We start from the raw sequence: 11,786 nt of genomic DNA on the forward strand, positions 1-11,786 counted from the left end.
AAGCATATTATAAATTCTGTAAACAGAAAAAAGAAAGTATTTGTCACTTTTTTTTTCAATGTATACACACCAGAATATTTTATAATATTTTGGATTATTGTTGCCAACTTTTTACATAAGAAATTAGAAGGTAGAAGGTAGATTTATTGTCATTAAAGATCAATTAAATTAATTAAAGAAACATTTTGGAATATTTATAGTTTTATGTAATGCTGAACTTTTGTACATTGAAACTAAGTTATTTCACTTTTTATTAATTTTTTTTGAAAATTCTATATTCATAAGAAAAAATGGTCAGGACATAAAGAAACTCACCTACAATTTATTTATGAATTTCACCATTGTAGCACAATTTTATCTAATGCAGAGTACAGTAATTATAGTAATAATGGTTGTGTTTTGTTTTTGAGTCTTTGTTTTCTCATTTTGTGTGTGTCGTTTCGCCTCAGTATCTGTAAGTATTTCTGTAAATAAACTTGTGTACGATTAAGAAATAAAGTTTTTTTTGGTACCTGTACTGACACACTTTCTCTGACGAAAGAAAAATAGCACAATGGTGTGTTACATAAAATTCTGTGATATTTATTAAATTTTGAATGTTTTCTTTTGAATTGCTGAAGTCGTATTCATCCACCACATTTACTTTTTGACGATGAAATGTGCTTAACTCGTAAAACAGAATTCAGAGAAATTACAACAGAGCACGCAGACTTTGGGGTAAAAAAAAAAAAGATAAAAACTGTAGGTCCATACAAAACATCTACGACAAACCTACACGAGTCCCAGGATGAAGATTCACATCTGAGGAAGAATTACAGCTACAAACAACTCTCAACATTTATATGGAGGCTGAATGAAGACAGGCTTAAAAAATCTGAACCCACACTCATTCATACACGTCCAATACGTTTCCCCCCAAAATGAATTCTGTCAGTTTAGGTAGCTCTTATTTGGGGTCCGCAGATTATCGACCTGTCCGATTACTGGGGCCGATATTTGACATTTTGCCAATTATCTGTATTGGCATTTTATTTCAATGATCGCAGATAAAATGAATAAATTAAAAAGTGCAAAAAAGTGTCAGCATGGGAGGAGCTTTTACTTTGTAAAACCTCAGGGAGCTATTCTTATTTATCTCATTTTTTTATTTAAATTTTCACTTGACTTTAATAAAAAAAGTTGCTTGGAACTTTCTGTAAATGATGTTGAAAGTCTCAGTTTTGATTTGATTTGCTTAAAACATTTAAACAAAGTTTTGTGTTGGAGTTTGTTATATTCCAAATTCTAAATAATGACATAAATATTCAAATTTTTATTGTAAATGTACATCGGTTCCAAATATTGGTTACTTCTAATATTCTGTTTCAGCCCTGAAAAATCAAAATCAGTCGACCTTCATGTTTTCATCACTCTCGTGTTTTAAGTGTCTGTTTTTCTGATAAGTTTGGATTAAATTAGTTATACGATGCTATGAAAAGGGATTTGATATCATGATTGACAGCTGTGTGAGTCAATAAGTGTGATTGATGGCGCAGCTTGTGATTCGTCAGTCAGGCGGCTCCAAATGACATCATCAATGCAAGATGGCAGTGGCCGTTTCCAGGACATTTTGGCTCTGTTTCTGAGCCTACGATAGTCACAACTGGAGGGATTTCGTTTTTGGGTTTTCCATCCGTTGATCACATTCTCGTGCAGGAGAGCGATGTCTTAAGAACGACTTTAGGAATTTTTTTCAAATTTGGCACAAACGTCCATTTGGACTCAACGATGAACTGATGACATGAAGTGGTCAAAGGTCACTGTGACCTTGAGTCTGTCTCGTTCTCGCGAAAACTATTTCTCAATAACGCCTTGAGGAGGTCTCCTTGGATTTGGCACAAACGCCCACTTGGATTCAAGAGTGAACCGATTAGAATTTGGTGGTTGAAGGTCAAAGGTCACTATGACCACAAAAAAAGTCTCCTCAAGAATCGTGTTATGACAAAAATATGACAAACTGTTTAACAGAATAAAATGCTGAAATTTTATATCAAACTTTTGTTTCTCTTCTTAATTTTAATTTATTTGTGTCTTTTGTACCATTTTCATAATTCAGAGGTTCTTTGCAGGTCCGTGAACGCAGCACAGGTGGACCTCTCCATGACTCGTGTTTTTCCTCAGCAGCAGTTTGTGACTCGTGCGGAGGATTTATCTGTCCATCGTGATCAGATCTGATCGATGGATAAAAGAAGCAGCTGCTACGAGTGAATATGAAGATCCAGCAGAATGAACAGTTAAGTTTCACTTTCACTGCGACTGAAGTTCTTCTGCTCCCTTTGTGCCCAGAGTACGCTCTGTGCTCCGAGAGTGTGGAGCCATGAATAACAGAACAGTATATACAGTATATTTCAGTTTTAATCTTGGTGGGCCGCCACATGTTCTGCAAAAAACTTTTCTCAACGTCAGGAACAGAAGGGGATACTGAATAAGGTCTAATCCACACGTACACGGCTACATTTAAAAAGCTTTTTCTATGTTCTGGCCTTTCCTTCACGTATAAATACATCTTTAGGTCACTGAAAACAGACGTGAGGGAAGACTGCTGCCAGGGTGAAGATACTCTGAAACTCTGCTGTCAGTGTTGACGTGTAGACAAGAAAAAGAGGGTTTTTTTTGGCTTGCCTCTTTTGTTTTTGACATGAGAGCGTGGATCGTAATCTCCGCCGGAAACTCACCGCACGCCTGAGCAGCGCGTGACGGCAACCTCGCAGAACTGCAGCATTTCTGCCACTTTTTCCACTTTATGAGCGTTTTTTCAGTCGATGTCTAAGGACAGAGGGATGTCGTACGCTGTAAAGCCCTCTGAGACAAACTGTGATTTCTGATGAAGAACTTAATAAATAAAATTGACATGACTTTTTATATTTCTTCACATCTGTGACAGATTAAGACACAGAAACTGTAAAAAACAGAGGTACGGAGTGAATATAATTATCAAAACTCCATTTTTACTGCTGACAACCGCACGAGTCACAGAAAAAAATCTTTGATCCACCACTTGACAGCCTGCGTTTTGATGTGGACGGAGATTTTTTCTAAATATCGTTGGTGTGGACAAGAATATTTTGTAACCGGAGGAAAATATGCGTTCCTAAAAGTACCCGCGTACGTGTGGACGAGGCTTTAGAGTGTGTGAGCATCCGTGTTTTCACAGACATGGATGTAAACTGAAAGTGCAATTTGACGACGGCTGTGAGGAACAGCGCGAGGAGGCGGAGACACCGTCGATGGTGAGGACGGTCCGGTGATATTTCAGGTGCTGTTTTTGTGTGAATCGCTTCCACAAGACGAACAACCGAACCAAAGTTTCTGCTTGGCGTGGATTTTCAGGTGTCGTCTCAGGTTCGACTCGTCTGCGAATCTTCTGCCGCAGACTGAACAGCCGAATCGTTTCTCGCCGGTGTGGACGGTGAAGTGTCGCTTCAAGTCTCCCTTTGATGTAAAACCTTTCCCACAAATTGAGCAGCTGAAGGGTTTCTCCCCCGTGTGGACGATATAGTGATGTTTCAATTGTCCCTTCTGTGCGAAGCTTTTGTTACAAATTGAACAACTGAAAGGTCTGTCCCCCGTGTGGACGGTGAAGTGGCGTTTCAGATGATCATGTCGGGTGAATTTTTTACCACAAACCGAGCAGCTAAATCGTTTCTCCCCCGGTTTCATCCTGGTGCGTTCTTTGTGGTCGAAGCTCGTGGCACATTCAGAGGAGCTGACCGACGTTTTTCCAGTGTTACAGTCCGAATCGCTGACAGGAGGTTCGGTGCTTTGCACAGAGTTTGAACCTGACTGCGGCTCCTCAATCCCCTGCCAAATAATATTGGCATCCGTCTCCGTTTCAGAGCGAGACGTTTTGTCATGAGTGTGAGGTTTTAAGTGTGTATCAGAGTTCCTGTCTGGTTCTGGTCCTCCACAGTCCTCTCCATCAGCTTCTGTCTCCATCTGTTCAGTTTGTCTTTGATGAAGCTGTGAGGACTGAGCTTTGTCTTCATCGTCTTCTTCACTCTTCACAGGGACAGAAGTGAGTGTGAACTTGATATCAGCCTCCTCCAGCCCTTCAAGCTGCTGTTTCTCCTGATGGCTCCACAGCTCCTCCTGCTCCTCTTTAATGTGTGGAGGCTCTGGGTCCTCCTGGTCCACACTGGAGCTCCAGTCCTGCTGCTGAGGAGGAAGCTCTTCTTTAACCACCAACAGCTGCTGGACGTCTGTGGAGAATAAAGAAACACACACACACACACACACACACACACACACACACACACACACACATTTAAACGGACACAGAAAGACAACTCAAACTTACGGCAGAGGATTAGGACCGTGTTAGAAAAGGTTAGATTTCGAGAGTAAAATCATTATATTACAAGAATAAAGTTATTGTCATAATAATAACAAAAATGAATAGATAAATACTACTACTACTAACAATAATAAAGATTAAGAAAAAAACTGGGAGAAAAAAATTCAAGAATTAGATGCAGTGAGATTAGATGAGTACCAGATAACAACAATAAAACAACACCTTATCTCAACATTTCAAACCCCACAACGTAATTACTGCAAAAACAACAAACAAAAATAAATAGCTAAATACAACTACTACTACTAATAATGACAATAATAATAAAATAAAGATTATGGGGAAAAAAACCCGTAGGAGAGACAGTCAGGATGTTAACTCCAAAATGCAATGACAATCAGATGTGGTCCGGGTCCGATATTTGGCATTTCTATATCAGCGCTTTATTTTCAAGACCACAATAACAATAACATGTATATATTAAAAGGAGAACACAAAAAACCTCAGGGAGCAGGTTTTATTTATTCTTTTATTTTAATTTATTTAAATTTTTACTGAACTCTATTTAAAAAGTTTTTGGGATCTTCCTGCATATGATTTTAGAAATCTCACTTTTTATTGAACACTTGTATGAGGCACTGAAACAAAGAGTTCGAGTTGTTTGTATTCCAAATTATAAATATTGATAGAAAGATTTACATTTTTATTGTAAATGCATATCGGTCCCAAACACCGGTTATCGATCTCATTAATTGCTAATGATCGGTATCGGCCGAGAAACCGATGTAGGTCGACCCCTAGTCTTTGCATAGAAAATGACAGACTTTATATTCTTATTATAAATGATTTAATGCTGTTTTAGTGGACAGACCTGCTCTGTGCAGCTGCAGCTGAGGGTTCAACACGTCCAGGAGTTTCCGTTGTCGCTCGTTTTCCTCTTTTGATCGAGAAAGTTCCTCCTCGTACTCTGCTATCGTTCTTTCAAACAGCCCAAATATCTCTTCAGCAGCCGCAGTTAGTCGCTGCTTCACCAGCGCTCTCAGCATTTTGGCTTTAGACATCTTTTTTTGCCAAAACAAACCCGTAACAACGATCAAACAGACTCTTTGACTCGCGCTGTGTCGCTAACTTCCAGCTAGCATGCTAAGCTAACTTCATTAGCTTTGTAGTCCACCGGGAGATGACGTCAGAGGGACGTCATTCGGGAACCAGGTGAGTTGAGGGTCAGACAGGTGAGTCCGGACACGCAGAGGCTCTGATGGACCACAGCAGCCGGAGGTCAAACAGCCGTCAACGTAAAAACAGAGACGCTGCAGCTGCTGCTAACGACAGGCGCCATGTTGCCTTAACAATAACATCCGGTTCCGCTGTGACCCGGCGGGTAACCTACAAAAATAAAAGTCCTCTTAAAATAAATAAAAATTACATATCTCTTAATTCACATTTGAAGTTTATTATTCACATTTTAGTATTCACATTTTAAATTACTTTTCATCTGTTTTGCAAACATAAAGTGTATTATATATATGTATATATACACACACACACACACACACACACATATATATAAGAGGTTTTGTTGATTTTATAACGTAACAACAGTGTTCGCCACATACTCTGATACATCTCAGATAAAGACATGCCTACAAATAGATGAAATAGATGAATACAATGAATAACAATATAATTAACAAAATAATAATAGCAACAATAATAATTATAATTTGACAATAATTTAAGAAGAAAAAAGGGAAGAAATTAACAAAAAGAAAAAAAAGACAAAAAATAAAACCTAAAACAAAACAAAAAAACACCACCTATATCTAAAAACGCTGATATTTTAAACAGATGAGATGAAGTTCAATCAAAAAGATCATCATCATCCTTCAGCGGCGCCGTCTGTCACTAATCCGCTGCTTTACGACACATCCTGGAGAGGCGCAAGAGTTAATCGTGTATTTTTTAGAAACTAATGATACCCCACACTGGTTACAGGTGGATTAAATGGTTACTCATGTTTCAAACTAAGCTCCACTTTTCTTACAGATGATCGGTGTTTGGGATGATGTGCGGAGGTCATGATAACAGCTCAGAGGGTGTGTGTCTCTTGATTGCCTCGTGCTTCCTCTCCGGTATTTTGGGTACTTTCCAAAGGTCCCACAGATGGTCAGACTCATCACATTAATGGGCTCCATAGACTCACACAGCTGGCATTATCTTATCACCATCTTCCCCTTTAACATTTATAGAAATAACGCCGTGTTATTTCTCTCAGCTAGCAGTCTGATCTCGTTTTTTATCACACAAATTTTCATTTTAACACCTCATTTAGTCCCTTTTTACGGAGCTTTGACAGTGACACCCCCATAAACGACCCCAGCTGAGAATAAGAAGAAAATAATAAAGCTTATTGTGTCATCGGATCGCAGGCCTTTGATTTAAAAATAATCAAAATTGTGTGACTTTGTGATGAAAGCAAATATTGCATTAACGACTTTTCTTTTCTTGGTTAGTGGAAAAAAGAGCCGAATGACTGAAGTGAATATTAACATGAGAGAGAGCCACACATCAGCTGCTGTATTCCTGCTGCGCAAAATCAATACTGAAAACGGCACAAATACTAACAGCCGACAAGTATCGTTATTTTTGACATCAGTCTAAAGGCTGTTTGCTCACAGCAGAAGCATCATGGCCGTCTCAGGGCCACCGTCCACGCAGCGGTTTTTGTCTGAGCGCGAGCGTCTTTTTGAAATTGCTCTCAGTGAGGAGTGAGCGTCTGCAGCAGCAGCTAACGGTAGTTAACTGTCATTAACGAAAAAACCCACGATGTGCACACGCAGCCTTACTCCGATGTTCTCATTTCTCTGGATTGGTGACACTTTTTATCCTGTTTGGATTCTTACACGTTTTCCAGTTTACCCTCTTACTGAAAGCTTTGCTCCACATGAAGCAGCTTAATGGTTTCTCTCCTGTGTGAATCCTCATTTATTTACAATAACGTCCTCTCTGTGCCAAATATCTTGTTTTTAAACTGAGCAGCTGAAGAGTTTCTTGTCCTGTGTGAATCCTCAAACATTTTCTTCTCCAGCAGCTAAATCTTTTACTACAAACTAAGACACTTAATGGTTTCTCTCCTATGTGATGTACCACATGCTGTGTTGCTGAACCTTTTTTAATCTTTCACCACACACAGAGCAACTGAATATTTTCTCTCCCGTGTGAATCCTCATTTGTCTCTTCCTACTCTAGCAGTCAAATCATTAACTACAAACTGAGAAACTAAAATGGTTACTCTCCTGTGTGAATTTTCATGTGTTTCTTTACTTGTGCATTTTCCCTAAAAGCTTTGCCACACACTGAGCAACTGAAGGTTTTCACCTGAGTGCATTCTCATGTGTTTCCATAAACTTCCAGCACGTGTAAAAGATTTTCTACAAATAGAGCAGCTGAAAGGTTTCTCTCCTGTATGAACTCTCAAGTGCTGCCTTAGATTTCCCCTTCCACTGAAAGCTTTGCCACACTCAGAGCAGCTGAATGGTTTCTCTTCTGTATGAGTTAACGTGTTTCTTCAAGTATGCCTTAAAGAAAAATCTTTTACCACACACTGAGCAGCTGAAAGCTCTCTCTCCTGTATGAAAGATCATGTGTCTCCTCAGAGATGTATTTGTGGCAAACTTTGATCCACACACAGAGCAGTCAAATAGTTTCTCTCCTGTATGAATTAATGTGCATCTTAAATGTCCTTTTTGTGTGTAAGCTTTGCCACACTCAGAGCAGCTGAATGGTTTCTCTCCTGTATGAGTTTTGATGTGTTTCTTCAGATGTGACTTGTGACTCTTTTTTTATTAACAAGTTCTGATTGATGCTGTATTTTTGCACTTTTATGGAGACTAAAGGTGGAAAAACAGTTCACACTGTCAATCACTTTATTTGTATTGTGGATTAGACGATGGTTGAGGGTCCAGATTCAATAAGTACGTGCAGCATACCGGCTCTGATAAATAGAGAACAGTCCCTCAGGTAAACAGACCTGCTCGGTGTAACCGGACTTTGGGGCTGAAAACAGCGTCCGGTAGTTTCCGTTGTTGTCGGTGTATCTCCAGCTCCTCCTCGTACTCTGCTATCGTCCTTTCAAACTGCCCAAAAATCTCTTCAGCAGCCGCAGTTAGTCGCTGGTTGACAAAATCTCTCAGCATTTCAAGTTTGAACATTTTCACACTATCAACAAAACAAAGACTCTCTGCAGACGGACGGTACCGGATACACCGATCCCAAACCGCCAGACACGTGACTGTAATACAGGGGAAGACACTGCTTCCGGGGTCTTGCCTTTTTGGCCACACACACACACACACACAAACACACACACACACACACACAAACACACACACACACACACACACACGCGCACACACATATACAACATCACATCATTTATCAAACAGAGAAAGTGTTGAAACAGAAATTATCATTGGATTTTCTGGAAAAAAATCTGTTTTTCCAGTTTCTGGCTGTGATTAATTGTGTAATTTTTACTTTCTCTCCTGTATGAATTCTAAATCAATTCTTTTATGTTAGCACATGAGTTTGGAAAGCATATTGTCTTTGAAAAAAAATCTCTAAAGTTTGAAAAGGAAACAAAATCTGAAAAAAAAACAGTAGAGAAAAAATGACAAAAATGTCAGAGAAAAGACAATCACCTCCGACAGCGCTGATTTTTATCTCTGAATTAAACATTATCATTAGAAATGATGTCACACCAGCAGAAAATCATAAGGACTACCACACAAAAGTGTACATGGTGTGAAATAAATAAGGAAATGGGTGGGGTTTCAATACCTTTTGTGTTATTGTTATTGTGTTATCAAGTATACAACCATATATAATCTGACATACAGTTTAAAACAAATCATCTGCCGGTTTTGAGTTCAAGTCTACCGCCGAAAATGATAAACTAGTGTCACTGATGAAACAGCTGATAGTCTGACACAAACAGACAAATGGCAGAGTAGCATCTCTGACACTGGCAGCGCGGATCTCCGACAGCGCGGATCTCAGACACAGAGGCTGGCAGCGCGGATCTCAGACACAGAGGCTGGCAGCGCGGATCTCAGACACAGAGGCTGGCAGCGCGGATCTCTGACACAGAGGCTGGCAGCGCGGATCTTGACGGATGTCCAAAACGGCAGCCATTGTCTTTTTCTTTAAAAGTTTTAGTTGCTTTTTTTCATCCCTAGAAAAAATTCGGGCAATTTATTTTCTATCTCTAAAACATTTTCTGACAATATTTTTTCGTTGAGAAATTGTCCTTTTGCCTGTTTTTTCTAAAACTTTTTGCAGATGTTTTTGTGTTTAAAAATGTTGATTTTCAAAGTTAACACGTCCTCCGTACCTGTAGGTCTGTCAAAATAAAATAATAAATTATACGATTTATCACACAGAAACTGTTAAACTATAAATTATCATTGGATTTTCGAATTTCTGATGAAAATTTCAGTTTTCACAGTTTCTGACTGTGTTCAGTTGTGTAATTTCTGCTACTTTTATGTTGTCATATGGGTTTGGAAAGCATTATTCTTTGAATTTTTTTAGACAAAATCTGCAAAAATCTATAGAGATAAAAAACCCTTAAATTACAGAGAAAAAACAATCACCATTCTTAACCATCCAAAATTAAAAATAAAAAAAAATTCAACACCAACAATTTATAGGGGCAAAAAAGCCAAAAAAAAAAAAAAAATTGCCCAAATTTGTCAAAATATTTGTTTTTTTACAGAGATCCGGTCCTTGATACTACGGAATGAAACTTAACTCACAGGCTGAAAATCATCTCTTTATTTTACTATAAAATATCACAATGCTTCATGATCTGATATAAAAATGTACAAAAAAAAATCTATTCACAAACCAAACAACAGGTCAAAGATCATCCATTCAGAGCCAATAAATCATCAGTGGATTTTTAACTGAACTTTTAAACAGCCGACGAATTAATCTTTTAACTGAAGTGACGTTAAACGACTCTTGATGATTATTTCACAACGTAAAAATGTTCCTCCAGACGCTCGGCCGCTGACAGTCAGGAGGGAAACTTTCTGGATTTTAGTGCCTTCGTTTGCTCTCGATGTTTAAAGCGTCTCAGATTTCAGCTTCTGTGTCGCTCAGAAATCTAATCTACTAATTCACACGTGAGGAAGACTGTGTTTCTCCGAGCTGCTTTTCAAACAGAAACATCTGCAGTCATTTCTCCGACAAGCTTCATGTTTTACTGCAAAAATCACACGTGGTGTCAGATGCTCCCAGGCTGCAGTTTAACCCTTTACAACGTGACAAATTTAGCTTGAAGACGATGAACTAATTAAGAAGGAATGACCCAGAAACAAGCAAGAAATTAGTATAAAGTCCAAAAAATTACCAAAAAATTATTTTACAAAACAAATTTAACAAAACCCAAAACACAACAAAAACCACACAAACAAAACATGAACAAACAGGAAAGCAAAGAAAGAAAACACACATGCAAACAAAAAATGAACTCAGGGGAAAGTAAAAAAAAGAAAGAAAGAAAGAAAACAAAAGTCAAACAAACAAACAAACAAACAAACAGAGAAATGACCAAAAAAAAAAAAAAAAACGCTAAAAATGATAATTCTGTAAAATCATGTCAAACATATAAGAATTACAAATATGGTTCTCTGGAAAGACTGCCCGATCTTAAAATAATAAAAATGTACTAATTTCTGTTCATTTGTGGGACATTCCTCTTCAAGTTGCTCATTGCCTTTTTTTTTTAGCAAATCTGAGGAAATTCATTTTGCTTTATCTTGAAAAAACTGGGGGGTAACTAACAACTTGAACTGCTCTGCAAACTGCAAGAAATTAGTAGCGTTGGAAATAATATTTCTTTTGAAGATTCTGAAAAATGTCCAAAAATATATATATTTATAGCTCATCATTATATATTTAAAAATATTTTAATTTTTCTATTAAATCACTTTTTTTCCCAGCACATTTCTTTTTTTGCTGTTGTTTATTAGTTTTTTTAAACTTTTTTTATGCTAATATTTGGGCCATTTCTTCTTACGTTGTTTTTTGCCTTCTTCCCGTTTTTGTATGAAATTGAGCCATTTTGCTGCGGTTTCAAAGGGTTAACTTGTGTTTCTGCTGCCGTTCGTGCAGACTTAAAGCTGCACTCTGGTTCTTCAAAGCTCTGTTGCAGTTTTTTTTGTTATCTTCTACGTGCCAATTTTAGGGTGAATCACAGATCGCAGCTTTTGTTCACTTGAAGCGCATATTAACACCATTTTTAATCCTCATCTGTCGTAACTTCTGTGTGTTTTATATTTTTATATTATATTTTGTGTTTTATTGCTGAAGAGATCAAATAATAAAAAAATTAAAACGTTTTACAGAAACCATGTCGCCAAACGTTTCAGGTTGGAAAGAGACGCAA

General features: G+C 37.9%; 1 protein-coding gene across 1 annotated transcript; it reads right to left on the minus strand.

Annotated features, from left to right (window-relative positions):
* Positions 1-561: 561 nt before the first annotated feature.
* On the minus strand, positions 562-5,703 carry LOC121966023 (uncharacterized). The gene is made up of 2 exons (XM_088090846.1): positions 5,205-5,703; positions 562-4,238 (listed from the first exon to the last, which is right to left on the minus strand). Exons 1-2 carry the CDS (start codon positions 5,392-5,394, stop codon positions 3,292-3,294), a joined length of 1,137 nt encoding a protein of 378 aa, XP_087946972.1. The 5' UTR covers positions 5,395-5,703; the 3' UTR covers positions 562-3,291.
* Positions 5,704-11,786: the final 6,083 nt, after the last annotated feature.

The sequence above is a fragment of the Plectropomus leopardus genome, chromosome 17 (genome assembly GCF_026936395.1).
Source record: "Plectropomus leopardus strain MGB_pleo_1.0 chromosome 17, ASM2693639v1, whole genome shotgun sequence".
In the NCBI taxonomy this organism is placed as follows: Eukaryota; Metazoa; Chordata; class Actinopteri; order Perciformes; family Serranidae; genus Plectropomus; species Plectropomus leopardus.